The sequence below is a fragment of the Pogona vitticeps genome, chromosome 1, assembly GCF_051106095.1.
Source record: "Pogona vitticeps strain Pit_001003342236 chromosome 1, PviZW2.1, whole genome shotgun sequence".
NCBI classification, from domain to species: Eukaryota; Metazoa; Chordata; class Lepidosauria; order Squamata; family Agamidae; genus Pogona; species Pogona vitticeps.
Window position 1 is genome coordinate 146,237,882 of NC_135783.1, and position 15,023 is coordinate 146,252,904.

At 40.9% G+C, this 15,023-nt stretch overlaps 1 protein-coding gene across 2 annotated transcripts in view; it reads right to left on the bottom strand.

Annotated features, from left to right (window-relative positions):
• Positions 1-231: 231 nt before the first annotated feature.
• COG6 (component of oligomeric golgi complex 6) overlaps positions 232-15,023 on the bottom strand; it is a 34,642-nt gene continuing 19,850 nt past the window's right edge. For both annotated transcript variants that reach the window (XM_073002524.2, XM_073002546.2), the window contains exons 9-19: positions 12,671-12,799; positions 12,347-12,438; positions 11,975-12,039; positions 11,591-11,682; positions 9,952-10,069; positions 8,186-8,317; positions 6,704-6,871; positions 4,921-5,028; positions 3,657-3,710; positions 2,473-2,552; positions 232-1,621 (exon numbers count right to left, since the gene is read on the bottom strand). In XM_073002524.2, coding sequence (XP_072858625.2) covers positions 1,474-1,621; positions 2,473-2,552; positions 3,657-3,710; positions 4,921-5,028; positions 6,704-6,871; positions 8,186-8,317; positions 9,952-10,069; positions 11,591-11,682; positions 11,975-12,039; positions 12,347-12,438; positions 12,671-12,799 — 1,186 coding nt within the window. In that variant the 3' untranslated portion in view covers positions 232-1,473. The remainder of the gene's footprint in view (positions 1,622-2,472; positions 2,553-3,656; positions 3,711-4,920; positions 5,029-6,703; positions 6,872-8,185; positions 8,318-9,951; positions 10,070-11,590; positions 11,683-11,974; positions 12,040-12,346; positions 12,439-12,670; positions 12,800-15,023) is intronic.

Consider the following 15,023-nt stretch of genomic DNA (forward strand, 5'->3'; position numbering starts at 1 on the left):
TGTCCACAAGTCAATATGAACAGAATTAAAGCTTAATTGCATTTCAGGCAGCAATGTTTGCCCCTTCATGCCTATTTAAAGGTCCTCCCAAAATAATACATGGAACAATGACTGAAAAAGTATCTTTACTACCAATGCTGAAGGGGATTTCTCAATAAAAGGTATTTAGCACTAACAAAGTTGCATAACATGACTTCTACAATCTTTAAAGAAACTTATCTTGACTCATGATTGATAAACTTATTTATTTATTTATGGCCTGATTACTCATCACATATACAAGCACTTGGAAATCCCCAGCCCATGAATTTAAATATCAACTGCAAATTAATTTCTGATAGATCTAGATCAAATTAAGGTCCACTGAAATCAATTCTGAAGGACAATCATGACTTATTTCCTACTGGGTGCTACCGTTGGAGCAATGTCAGGATATAAGACTGAGGTGAAAAAAAAATCACCTTTCCAAAGTCAGGCTTACAGGCTACCTTTCTTGCCTTTTCTTCACTAACGCTGGCACTGTTGGATGAGGTAGAGAATGCCAGAGCAATAGGGAACTGGTGGAATAGCTCCCACATTCTTCGTTAAAAGATAACTAAGTCTCCCTGCTTGGCTGCTGAGTGGCCAGCCGAGTGGGAAGAGAGCAGGGCTCTGGGAGTGATTGGAAGGATGAGCAAAGGACTGGACACATGAGTGAATGGTCTGGCCCCAAGAGCCGGACCCTCATTAAGTCCAGCTGTGCTGGGATATTCATATATGAATAGGAATACGCCCATTTCTAGTCAGCTATCTTTACAGCCCTGACTGCATCTCCACCACCAGCCTCTATACAATGGAGGGCTAAATGTATGCAGCAGAGAGCCTGCCATACCCCCTGATGCCTTTCCTTCCCATTAGCACCCCACCTGATCATGGCTCCTTGCTGTGGCAATCTGGCTCTCCAACCAAGGGAACACAGTACACGGACACAACCAAAGGAGACGGTTTCTTGTTCACAGCGTTGGCAGATTCAGTAGCCAAGGAAGCCATTGGCAAGCAGATTTCCAGAGACTTGAGTTCAGACGTTGCCTCTCAGGGGCAAAAAGAGAGAGAGGCATTCAGCCTCACTGGTCAAGGGTTTCCTCCTCCAAACTGTTAAGGAAGAATGGCAGGCAATGCCCATACCGGCTAAGTCACCTGAACAAATTAAGTGTTTTAGGTGCACCCTGTTTATTTTATCATCCTTTTTAAAAATGTAGCTGTAATTTCCCACAGAAACCTCCATGTCAGCACAAAGCTCTTGCAAATTTATGTCACAATAGTTTTAAACCTAAAGACTGACCTGACCTCTGCCAACCAAGTAGATGGTTCCAACGCTACACATTCCCCTTAAATACACACACCCCTATTTATCATTGCCTACCACAAACCTGAATGATTGCATTCTGACTTTAAACCATGAGAATATTGAAAGGAATGTTTCAGATGGTAGAATTAGGAGAGAAGAGCTTGAACCTGATGAGGCGATCTGTGCAATATTGTTTCTGGATCTTTATATTCATTGTTTGGATTCAGCACAGCTGCATATACTTCACTGTAGGCTCTACAGACCAGTTCTGTGGATAGTTTTATTATCTGTTGTCTAAAAAAATATATCAAAGCACAAGAACAGTCATGTAAAGAAACAACTGATGGCAATAAACACAAAATATGCATCAGCAAAGCATCTGTGTCCATGTGTCTGTTCTCAAGGGAAAACCCCTGCAGCCCCCACCTAACACCTACCCCCAGCAAATTAAAAACAAACAAACAAAAAAAGGAACACACTCTTACTGGGGGTAAACTCTGTGCATCCCCAATGAAAGGGGGACCCACATGCTCCCTCTAGTGTGCATCTCCCAAACTCAATCCATCTCCCATCTTTTCAGCAGGAAAGCAGTGCTGTCATTTTGCCACTGGAATGACTGCAAAGGTATTCTTTCCCCCATGATTTTTCAAGTCTCTGTATTTTGGGGCTATAAGCTCCAATCCCTTTATTTGTGTCATAAAATAATCTTACTTCCCTCTGGCAGAGCAGTAGAGATTTGAATGCTGTGGGGACAGCCTCAGGGCAGAACACTGATTGCCTTGGTCCCAGGGACTGAACTGTCCTCATTTCTGGCCCAATCTGATAGGCTGGAAGATGCGATACCCTTCATGCACTTCCCTCTGACACTTATCTGGTCTCGTTACTTTCCTAAGGCAGCTTCTCCATGCTGAAAAAAGTTCTCTGTGCAGAGAGAAGGATGTTCCGTGTGCCTCCTGCTCTGCATGGAGAAAATCCTTTTGGTACCCTCACAGTTCTCATACTCTTTGCCATCCAAAGAACTGAACGGATGGGGGGGGGGAGACGAGTGGTACTCTCTGCCCACACAGAGACAGAGGAGAACAATGAATACTACAGTAATGTGGATTATAGGATGATAATAAGAAACCCCAAAGCAAAATGCTTACTTAACAGCTGTGCTTAGAAGAAAATTTATTTGTGGCATTAACAGACCATCAGGAGCTGATAAATAACGATCAAACTGGACCTAATGGAAGCAGAAGAATAGAAATTAAGAGTATATATGTCACCCAGTGAAAGATAAACAAAATTTATCTGATATTTAATTTTAGTTAACAAGTATAAAAGTAAAAGCAAAAACGAGAACCACATTGTCTCCATAACATAATTTAGGGGCACAATGATAGAATGAGGAGAGAATCTTGAAAGAACAAGAAACCTCCTGGACCTAAAAAATTATCAAGAGAAGCCCAAATAAGTGCTTCTTTCTCACCCAGTCATAGTTAGTGATGTGAGTAAGATTCATAGTGGCTTTTGAGGCCACAACAGATATAAAAAGCTGAACTTGACTTTGGGCTTCATTTTTGACAGAGAACAGATTGGCCCTGCCTTCACTTTTTTTACTCCATCTTACAGGTGCACCCCCCATGAAGCATCATAAGATCTAGACTCCCTTGTAGGGAAAACCCAATCTTACTTCTTACTCACATTCTTTCTTGTCTCTGTGTATAAGCCTATCCTTAGCTCTGCAGCTCAAATTAAATCAATATCAATCATCAATCCATAGATACCAGACCTATTTCTGTGTGACACAATAGAACTTTTAAACACAGAAAACACGTTGTAAGTTTCTTGAGCATCTCTTTCACATGTTCTAGGACCACACTGCTCATTAATAGTAAAAATAATTTTCTATGCCAAGAATTTGCTACTAAATTTAATTGTAAAATGTTGTTTCAGTAATCCACACCAGCATGATGTCCTGCTAAATACTTAGTGGGACATTTAATACCTTTCATTGTTGTGTAGTGGATGAACAAAAATGAGGTAAGAATCACCACATGTCAATGAATTTGTTAAGAACACTGTGAAATAATATGTCCTTCATTTCTAAAACTCAGTCTTTTAACCAAGCCCAAACACATGTCACTAAAACAGCTGCATTCTGCTTCCATGCTTATTTCCTCTGTGTTAAACTTTAGACTGTAAGCTGCATGGAGCCCTGATCTGCCCTCTTACACTGTAAAGTGCCATACATATATAAGAACTACCATCACCACTGCCAAAAACATTTCACACGTTTTTCCTTAAAGAGTGTAGCACAAGTACATATGAAATGCTGACATCTCACCATTGCAGCTTTTAGTGACATAGAATCCATACTGGGCACATTTGCCAAGGGACCCTAAAAATACAGAAATTTTAATAAATACATGCATAAAAATCAGTTTTAAAACTATAGCATTTGCTGTGGCAACACTAGCAGACTCTAAAGCTGTGCTGTGCTCTGTATAGCCATGGAATGGTGTTTCGGTTGTTATAGTTACAGGTGTCAGGTCTCTAAATCAAGTCTGGATACTTATTTAAACCTCTTTTTTTGAAAAACAACAACCCTTTCTAGTAAAATAAAAGGCCTTAAGCCAACTTATACAGATCAGTAAAGTCAGGCTGACAATCTAGAAGATACAATTCAAAACAAAATGGGATTAACAGGGTTGAAAACTAGCTCCTAGTTCTGATGTCTAAATTGTGATATTTCTATGGACCCCCTGATAATGGGCTCAAGTTACCGGCAGCCAGATTTCTCAGAGTCAATGCCCCAGCTTGCCTCTGAGCAGGCACCTGTTGGAAGAGGCAGCTTTGGGAAGCGCCAAACACTTGTTCAGTTAAAAAACCAACTGGCACAAACTGCCAGTTCGGTGGTTCGTACCCATCTCCTATCATGATTACATGAACCCAAGAAAGCTACAATTGTAAGCCAATTTTAGGTTGTATTATTGGTTCATGGCTTGTTTGGGCACATATAATCCAGGATTTGGGTGGAAGGTCAAGCTCTCTTCTGACTGTGTTTACTTACTATTGTGAAAAGAAGCATGAAGTGGGAGCAAATGGTCTTTGTGCACAAGCTTGCTGCTTATATACCCTTTGGTTTATTAAACTAGAATTCCTGGCCTAAAGTGATTGATAAACACAACCACTGCAGTATTTTATTTTATGTTCATGCCTTAAGATATTTTGGTAAGCCTCTTTGGAATGGGTGGTGTCAAAATTCTAAAATTAAGGTCAGAAGGATGGCAACAAGGCAGCCTAGAACCTTTGGCATGAATATCAACGACCCTCTGAGACGCACAGCAAGCGCCTTTTGAAATGGAGGGGACTTCCGAAAATTCTGCCACTGAAGAAAGAAGAAATCAGAGGTCCCCAAATTTTTCTTCAGATCCCAATCTGATTGATTTGATCAGCTAGTGTTATTTCTCTCACCACTAAAAGAACCCATGCATCCCATACACAAATATACAAAGCAGAGCCATCTGTTTTCTATTGCCAATAGCAGTAACCCATTTATTTACTGTTCAACACAGGAAAACATTCCTGTTTCTGAATGTATGGCTTACCTGCTCTGGTTTATGTTGCTGTACAACATTATATATGTAACTTAAGCCCACTCTGGTTAATACATAGGAAGCTTGTTCATTTATTAGGGTATCCAGATGTGCCTCAATCTAAGATACAGTAGAAAGACAGTATTTACCAGAATTTTATTGCAAGTGATTCTTTGATATTAAAAGAAACACTGCTAGAAAATTAGTTAAATACAACAAAAGCATTGTGACTACATCAGAAAACAAAGCACTTTCAAACCTTATTCCTTGGCACAACCCAAGGGGAAAAATGAACTAGAAAGGTCTGGATATGTAAAAGAAGTGAGTTCACCATGTGTTAGAAGCTTAACACGTTATTTTTGCAAGCAACTGTCTACCTGGCAATACTTTTATGAATGTTTGCCCCACCATCTGTGACCAGAGAAGGGTAGAAATTAAGTCATGCCCCTTTGTATGAAGTCCCTCTGCACGACCCCACAGGTGCCACATGCTCCCTCTTCCCACTCCCCGGCCGTCTGGCCCACTCACAATGTGTCATATGCTGCAGAGGTCCTCCTTCACTGGTGGTGCTCAGGCTACCCTTCCCTGCCTCTTCTGGCAGCCAACCACTCAGATGAGGAGGTGACCACACAATGCAGCCATTGTGTGGTCAACTGCTGGAGGAGGCAGGGGAGGGCAGCCTGAGTTCCTGCCCAGACTGGAGCACTGCTGGAGGAGGAGGACCCCAGAGGCATGCGACAGAGTGGGCCAGCTGGTAAGGAGGGTGAAGAGAGGGGGGGACACAACTTTGTAGGAAGGGTTATGAATTTATTTCTGCTCATCTGTCAATGACTTTTAGGAAAACAGTGGTTGCTACCTTTTCAATGTTGGGGGAAAATCAATCATTTGTACTTAAAAATTAGTTGGGAGAAAAGATCACAGAATGGTTGGATTATGATTTCCAGTCCAATGCCAACAGTTTTCTGAATACTACTAATTTTCTTTGTGTCACAGTAGCATTTCCTCCCACAAAATTAGAATTAAACACCTAATTGGAGGAATTTCTGGGCATTTTTGCCATGAGCTACAAGTAGACACCAAATCAAAAAAGAGCCTTTTTGTTGTTGGCTACCATGTTTAGGGAAAGTGCTCAATATAAATGTCTGCTGGGGACCTTCTTTAAGGCATCAGACTGAGTGTTGTTTGTTCAAGCTTTATAATGATCTGTGATCAGCTGATAATTACAGAAATATTATTTTACCTTAACTCACTATTAATGATGGGTGACTAGGAGGGGAAACTGTGTACCTTTCTGTGTTTACTTTATATATATATATAAAAAAATCTCCTTAGGAAAGTGAAGCAAATATGAGTCATAAAAACTTTGAAGGAAGATGCCTGGTAACAACTCAGTGCAACTGTCCAATACACTGCTGATGCCACTGCATTTATGATTCAGTAGGAAACGTCTAGAATTGTACAATTCAACTCACCATAAGTTTAAGAGGTAGTATATAAAATAAAGATGAAGATTCTATTATGTAGATCGAAGACAAGACAATGTTGGCTATTTGTATGGGCTATCATTCTTCTAAAAATAGCTCATGCTTCCTCTATGGCTGAGCTTTACATTACCCTGCTTCACTGCATATGACGTCTTCTATCTTAACTCCCCATTAATGAAGTTTTTGTGGTTGTATGCATCTGTGTGTTTACTTTATATATAAACCTGTGAGGTTTTAAACACCTTTATGTTTATTCCCTGTTAATGTTTAATGGCAAAGAAAACACTAGGAGGTTGACTTTGGACACTTACCTGATACTGTAACATTTCTAGCCGTTTATCTGTGAATTCAAACAGAGCCAGTGTTGTCTTCATCATATGAAGGGAATTCACCATAAAGGTTGCCATGTCAGCAGATCCTAAGTTACTGGCAGACACCGTACACATCTGGAGCAGGGGATCCAGCACGCAAGAAAGGACCTAAAATGAAGAAGTGGGGATGAGAGAGGAATGAACACATAAAAGGGATAATACCAAGTCTTGTACACCTCTCATCCAGTGAATTTCCCCAACACCAACTAAGAAAGGGGAATGTTGTGTTCACTTCTAGCACATTTTCAGTTGTGACAATAAGCAGTATTGGCCACCTAGGCAGTTCACTCATGTTTATGCTAGTTAGGCTTGTTTCTTAAAACGGGCTGCAAAAAGAAACTGTGCAGGCACTCCCAGAGCAGAACAGCTTAGGCAGCTGATTATGTTTGTCTATCATGTCCAAAGCTGCTCTGAGGAAGAGAGAGGACTCATATGACAAGGGTGCAGATTTAAGTTAAATGTTCTGAACAAGCTTCAGATCAGATCAGACCAGCAATAGAATAGGCAGCCATACATCTAATGAACACAACATATTCCACAAGAAGTGAGGGCGCAATAATTTTCTTAGCCTCTGAAGTGCCACAAGATTCTTCCACCATTTTCACTCTGTACTTCCCTACAACTCTGCACCCTCCCCAAAGTGCCTTTATTCCATGCTCTTCCAGATTTATTTTATTTATTTTTTTCAATTTATACCCCGCCAATGTAGACTGAAGTCTACTCTAGACCAGCAAAGTTGCTTGACAAGGATTGTGATCATTCTTCTACCAGGCCCTCCATATCTCAGAAGGACAGTTACTTCCTCCACCTCAACTTTTCTTCCCATTTCAAGCTTTACCTCCCCATGACAGGAAAAAAAACTTTACATGGCAATCTTATTTAAAAGCCACACAATCACCACACCGTCCCCTACACAGATCTATTCTAATTGATTAGGAGAAGTTTCAGACAGAAAGTCTAAAGCCTACTTTAATGAGCCAGAATTAGCGCAGCCATTGGTGCCAGAACTAAGACCGGTTTTCTGGGTCTCATGCAGCCTGCCTGGTCCCGGGCAGCAGAGGCCCTAAACCCATCTGGAAGGTCTCCTCTGTGCCAACCTCAGAAGGGACTATTCTTGCCGGAAACTACCTATCATGGAGGGAAGGGAAATGGTGAGCAGGGCTGTTCTACAAGGGAAAGGTCAAGAGACTCCCACTGAGGCTATTCATTACTCTCTGCTACGGACTTGTTGACATGTGGCTATGGAAAATAATGCACCTCCACTATCCTTTATTTTCCCCCAAAATCAAGCAGTTATTTCACTTTTTTTTTAAATGGGGCAATCAAGTATGGAAAGTGACTGCCGAAGTACTCTTCTTCATGCTGTCTCATCCAACTTTCTATCAAGTCACTATGGCTTGAAAAATTTAACCATTAACTTACCTGTGCAAAGTCAGCTTGACGAGTATCTAAAGGGATGACACATGAGTCATGGGAAGCTAGAACCTCACGCAGCAGAGCAAGTGTTTGATTCAATGCAGTGCTTGGGCCAAGATCTGCAAGAGGCAATTCAACCTACAAAGTTAAAAAGAAGATTCGAGTCCTGTAATACAGGCCTTGATTCATGTTGTTCTACCACTGGTATTCTATGCCAGAGCTTCTTACATCCTTCATAGCACAAGCTCCAATGGAATATATCTGTATATCAAACAAGTTATCGCCCAACTGTTAAATACCCACTGACTTTCTTACCAACCAAATCACGTTCCTTGTATTTTCATGCCATAGATAATATTTGCCATGGTCTATCTCTCTCTTATGTTTGAGGAAGTGCATTTGTTCACAAAAACTCATATTAAAATATAGCAGTGTGTCTTTAATGTACCACCATGTTTTCATCTTTTTATTTGTTCTTTTCTTTTTATTTTGTTTTTATCTATAGTGCCTGCACAGATTAACACGACTATCTTTTCTACACCTATGACTATGTGAATATATGTTGTGGGTAGGCAGTGGATGTTACATAACAGTTTATTTCTCAAAATTTCACTTGTGTAGTTCTCTAGTATGTGGTATAGATAAGTGAAGTTTTGAGAAATAAAGTTATGTAACATCCATATAAAAACATGCTACACACCCTCAAGTGGCCAAAAGGATATCCAGTCAGTATCTACCCATCAAAAATTATCTCTACCCATTTCAGTTTTTCCATGCCCTACTTGGAGATGCCTGGGATTCAATCTAGGATTTTCTGTATGTGAAGCAGGTATTGTCACCATGCAACAATCTTTTCTGGTAGGTTTGACTCAGTCCTAATCCCTTTGTGATGTTCGCCAGCTCTAGAGATTCTCTGCTGTAATGGTTGTTGTGGGTTTTTCGGGCTTCTTGGCCGTGTTCTGAAGGTGGTTCTTCCTAACGTTTCGCCAGTCTCTGTGGCCGGCATCTTCAGAGGACAGCAAACTGTGCTGTCCTCTGAAGATGCCGGCCACAGAGACTGGCGAAACGTTAGGAAGAACCACCTTCAGAACACGGCCAAGAAGCCCGAAAAACCCACAACAACCATTAGATCCCGGCCATGAAAGCCTTCGCGAATACATTCTCTGCTGTTTTCAGCACAAAGGATCATTCTGACATGTGACCAAGAAAATATTCAGATAATGGCAGCATGAACAGCACAGTGATCTGTCCCCAACGTAAAAGAGAACTGTCCTATTATCTACAGTGCCCCATCAATGAAATCTGTACTATTTCTCTGTTCAGTCGACACAGCTGAACTGCTGAAGAGACAGCCAACCTCCATGTTTTAATGGATCCAGAGCCTTGCACTATATATTTAAATCATTTTGAAACTGAATGAACAGTTATAATTTCTCCATGAGATTTTCACAGGTTGATAATTACTAGTATTCCTTTGTTTAGGAAAAAAATTAACTTTTGAAAAGAACTGGAATCTGCAATGTAATCATGTCAGAAAATGGCAGAGGAAAGACAGCTAAAAATTGGGAATGGAATGTTCCTGATGGAACAAGGACAACAGCATGTAGGTTTGCAATACAGAAGCAGTCACAGTGATCCGGTCCAGACTGCCAGGCTCTTGCACTGAGGACTGCTTGCAACGCAACACCAACACTGATCTCTGCCTACATAAGCGCTGCAGCGGAAGGACGTGCAGGTCTGCAAGGGGAGGTGACTAATCCTTAAAAACCCACCTTATCCAAAAGCTTACTTGCATGAAGGCTCAGACTGTTGAAGAAGATCTTTTTACTCAACACATGCATCTCTTCTATTGTGGTTAAGAGCATCGCTGCACTGTTTCCCACAATATTGCTGAAAATGTAAGAGAGAAAGAATGAGATTTCATTCCACCTATAGCACTCATTACTGTTTTGATGACATGCAAAATCTCTCTCGCCCATTTTATTTAGAACAAGTTATCCCTGTCCTTTGCAAGCTATACACCTTCCTTATGGAACACATAATTGTTCCTATTACTGTGCGGACAGTTTTTGTTAGATTCCCTTGATGCTGCTGGACTACATTTACCATTGGACTTAACCAGTGTAGCCCATGGTGAAGGATGATAGGAGTTGCAGCCACATGTTCCCTGCCTCTGCTATTAAGTGATCCAAAAGAACATCTCATGCTATCTCATGTCTTGGAATTCAGCAGGGACTAGAAGAGGTATCTGGCTGCAGAGCCAGAGGTTGGGAGTTCAATTCCCCCACTGTGCCTCCTGGGAGAAGAACCAGCCTGAGTGGCTTTGGGCAAGCTGCACAGTCCCAGGGCACCCCCAGAAGAAGGGAATGGTAAGCTACTTCTGAGTATTCTCTACTTGGAAACACTCGCCATCAGTCAGAATTGACCGGACAGCACATGATGATTATTATTAGAATCAAAAGATTATTTAAAAGCAGTATATCTTGCAAAAACAGCTGTGACGTTTACCACGTGGCCCCTGCTTGTTTCCACCAAACACAGAGCTCACACTATGTCATCCCACCAGCTGATACCAATTATGACATTCTCCCTTTTCCTCACTGCCACCAGTGGATTTCCTTTATTCACAATGTAAAAGACTTTAGTCAAACACTTGTTTGGTTACTGCCAACAGAACTTATTTATTGAACTGTAGTAAACTTAATCAGAATCACAGATGTTCTTTATTCAGTGCATACAATAAAATAATTAAAATACCAGATATCTTGCCACATAACCAATCACCACCTGCTCTATTTATCTTGATCAGCTTATCTTTATTAGTATCTGTTTTCACTATCTCCCTGACTATCTCTCTCTCTGCAAATTCTATATTTCTCTTTCATCTCTCCTGCCAAACCTTTTTATATTCGCTGACTCCGCCCCTCCACTCCTCTCACAGGCTCATGCAAATGAGATCCTGAATATGAGTGACAGGAGTGACATGGGGCAATCATCACAACAGCTTTTAAAAGGACTAATTATGATGTGACTGCTGCTAGGCAAGCTAAGTCACACATACTACCACCACGCTTCCTGACAATGCTTCAAGAAAAAATTGACAGTGATACAGGCAGGAGCCAAGAGAGAAAACTTTAAATGAGAACCTATCTGAAAACATCTAAATAGCTTTCTGCCATAATTTTTTAAAAATGAAAAATTTAAATTTAAAAAAATGAAAAATGAAATTCAAGTATGAATAATAAAATACTGATTTTTGTTCTATAACAAAAGAGGTAGTTTAGGGAAGGACTATATTATTCATACATCCTACCACATGATGATAGCCAACTGCTGAAATTTAAATATTCTTATTAGTGTTACAAAAATCTAAAATAAATTACTTTCTTTTAAAATTTTGCTTATGCTTACCTGATGGTGTGGTGGTAGAATTTGAGAAGATTAGAAATTTTGTACAGCAGGACTGCTCCTGGTTCAGCTACTATCACTTGTTCAATTCTAACCTGAGAAAAAAGATGGATACCCCAAAAACTGGTTATGCAGAATTTCTAAAATAAAGCCTATAAACTTAACAATCTGTCATTGCTCCAAGCAACGTTGGAAAATTCAACATAACAAAAACATTTAGATGAATGTGACTAATATTATTATTAGTAACAATAAATGAGCATATCAGTTGTCTACATATAGTTGCTTATGAAGACCTCTTCAGTGATAGTTTTTGCAGCTATGTGGGAAATATATCTCGTTGATAAACAAAATCTAAGTGGGATGATGTGTGCCAAAATGCTGTACCTTAAGAGGCCGGCAAACACCTTCTGTGATGTGTCCAACTACTTCTTGCGTATTTTCTTCCACCCCTCAACGAAAAGATACAGTGAATGTTACTCACAAGCATTTTACAGACCACAAATCTTACTATTTAGAAAAACCATGCTGTCTTGAACCAACTAAAAATCTCATATACCAGTATTCTAAAAGAGCTGTGATTTTGTTGAAATTCCAGAAGCTTTACTTTCCACACACTGGGCTTACCCTCACCTCCCTGTACTCCAGTTACATACACTGGAGAAAAAACATTTACTGAAATACACTGGCAATTGCTTCTCACAACATAATTCTTTCTTCCAAGAGTCCAAATATACCGTTTTTATAATTGAGGAATACCTTCAGTGGTTATGTGTTTTAGCAGAGCTTCCAGGTGCTCTTTTTCAGAAGCTGTCGCTTGATGCAGCCACGCCAAAATGTCTCCTACATACCTAAAACAAAACCGAAAACACTGCTTCAGACATTTTATGCAATTTGTTTAAAATTATTTTCTAAAACAATGTTTGAGGCAGAACAAACAATAAGAAAATTATTTTTAAAATTACAAAAGAAAATACCAGCAACATGTTTTTTAAAAGGCCAGTGAATTGATTATTCTAGCAACAAAAAAACTATGCATTTTATCGTTCCGTGGTGGTTTTTATCGTTCCGTGGTGGTTTTACCTTAAAGGATCGTGGGAGTGCATTTCAATCGGCCGGGGTGTTCCTCCTGGGCCTCCTCTAGTAAGAGCATCTATGAAGCCTCGAACCACAGCACTCCTTCTGGCAGTGGCAAACTCATCAAGGGTGTACCTATGGTGGAAATAAGGATTATACATTCCTGAAAATTTCACTTATTTTATATTGGCACCCCCCAAAAATGATATCCTGTTGTGCAGAAATGTAAATAGGTAACATCAAAAATTAAACTGAGTGAGTAATTTACCAGTTGACCCCCTCCCTTAAATATTTTCAATGGACAGGAATTACTATTGGCTCAATATCACACTGTAGCCGCACAGCTTGAAACCTAGCATTATATATCACTTGAGATCAACCATTTTATTCAACACCTCATTTGGAATTAGACAATGTGGGCATTTGTGCAATTATCACATTTTCTTTAAAGAAAGAAGGCAATTATTCATGTATTTTTGAAGGCTTTCACGGCTGGGATCTGATGGTTGTTGTGGATTTTTTGGGCTCTTTGACTGTGTTCTGAAGGTTGTTCTTCCTGACGTTTCGCCAGTCTCTGTGGCCGGAATCTTCTATCCAACAAACAGCAACAGAGCATGGACAGAGTTCCTACTCCAGTCCTCTGAAGATGCTGGCCACAGAGACTGGCGAAACGTCAGGAAGAGCAACCTTCAGAACACAGCCAAAGAGCCCGAAAAACCCACAATTATTCTTGTTAAGCACCAAATTTTCAACCTGACAGAATGAAAAGAGTAACATTACTGTAGTGATGCCTGTTCTAACCAGTATTTTTACTAGCAAAACAATTTTCCCAATGTCGATTGTAACAAAACCATACATATATTGGCTAAGGGTTGTCATCAACTGGGAAACAATAGAAAGGAGCTAAATCAGGGACAGATTAAGGAATGTTATTCATGTTATTATAAGCGATTATGTAATAAAGACATGAAAAACATGGACACAATTTGTGAGATGTATTTCAGTGAGACAGATGTAATAAAGAAGGAAGTTTCAGCTACAAGCAAGGAATTCAGAGGAATTCTCATACTGCCACCTTGTGGCTAGTATTAACCACGTGCTTCTTCTCACAAAACATAAAAATGGAATTAGTAAACTGCTGCGGAGAAAAAGCAAAGTCACTTGTAACATGGAAATGAAGTATAGCAAGAAATGTGAAAGCCCCCTGTAAGTGAAGCAGTTCGGGTTCTTTCAGGATCAGCTGAACAAGAGGCTCAAGAGTTTAATGGCCATCAGCACCATTAGTGAAATTAAGCTTACTAATCAAAATCAAGCTACTTGTGACTTATGATGACCTTATTAAGGTTTTCAAAGTATGCGAGATGTTTAAAGAGTAGCCTACTATTGGCAATAGGCCAGAGGGGGGAAAGCATTTGATCAGAGCAAGTGCGAATGCCAACGGAGGGCGACTTATATTAAAACCAGCTAAAGTAGGTTGCCGGTAAAAACTAAGCTTCCTTGACACTGGCCAGCTGAAGTCTCCTGGAGCAGCGGTCCCCAACCTTTTTGGGACTGCTGAGCCTGAGGAAGGTGGAGCACCTCCCGCGCATGTGCGCACGGTCTTGGGCGCATGTGCGAAGTGGTGGGGGAGCGAGCCCACGCCCGCCAGCGTGAGCGCTCCCCCACCCCTTCGTGCATGCGCAGGAGCTCGGGCGCATGTGTGAAGGAGTGGGGGAGGCGCTGGCACATGCACAAAGCAGCTGTGGCGAGGGGAGTGCGTGCGGGGGGGGGGCAGGAGGCCTGTCTCCACGGTCCGGTCCGGCTCAAGCCGAAGACCGGCACCGGGTTGCAGACTGGTTTGACGATCTCTGTCCTGGAGGAAAGTCTGTTCTGTAACTCTAAATCACACTGGAACAGGTTTCATCTCCCTTCTTAGGAATATCACAGATCTGGTGGGCTGAGGCTGCCCACCCGTTTTTAATCTCCCTCTGGTCTTTCCCTCTGTACAAAATTGCTTGCCAGACACTCATTCCTTCAGTTCCCTGCCACAGTCCTGTTTCTGAGTTCTGCAGCCTAAGGTTCCATCCTTCACCCTAAAAACATGGTTTCCAAATACCTTTAAATCAACAAGCTGCTCCCATTCCATGCCAGTGGTAGGTAGATTTTTTTTTGTTTGCTTGTTTCAGAACAGGAAGGTCTGTTTCGTAAATTGATTTGACTCATTTCCCTTTTATGTGCTTGAGTGTCTCTCACGGCACCTTTTCCATATTCCCTGGACACACTTGCAACTCCTGCTCTTTCTCACTCTCCTTTCACACCAGATATTCATTGGGAAACAAAGAACTGGGTTGCAAAGAGGGCTGCTGCTGCTGGGAAGGAA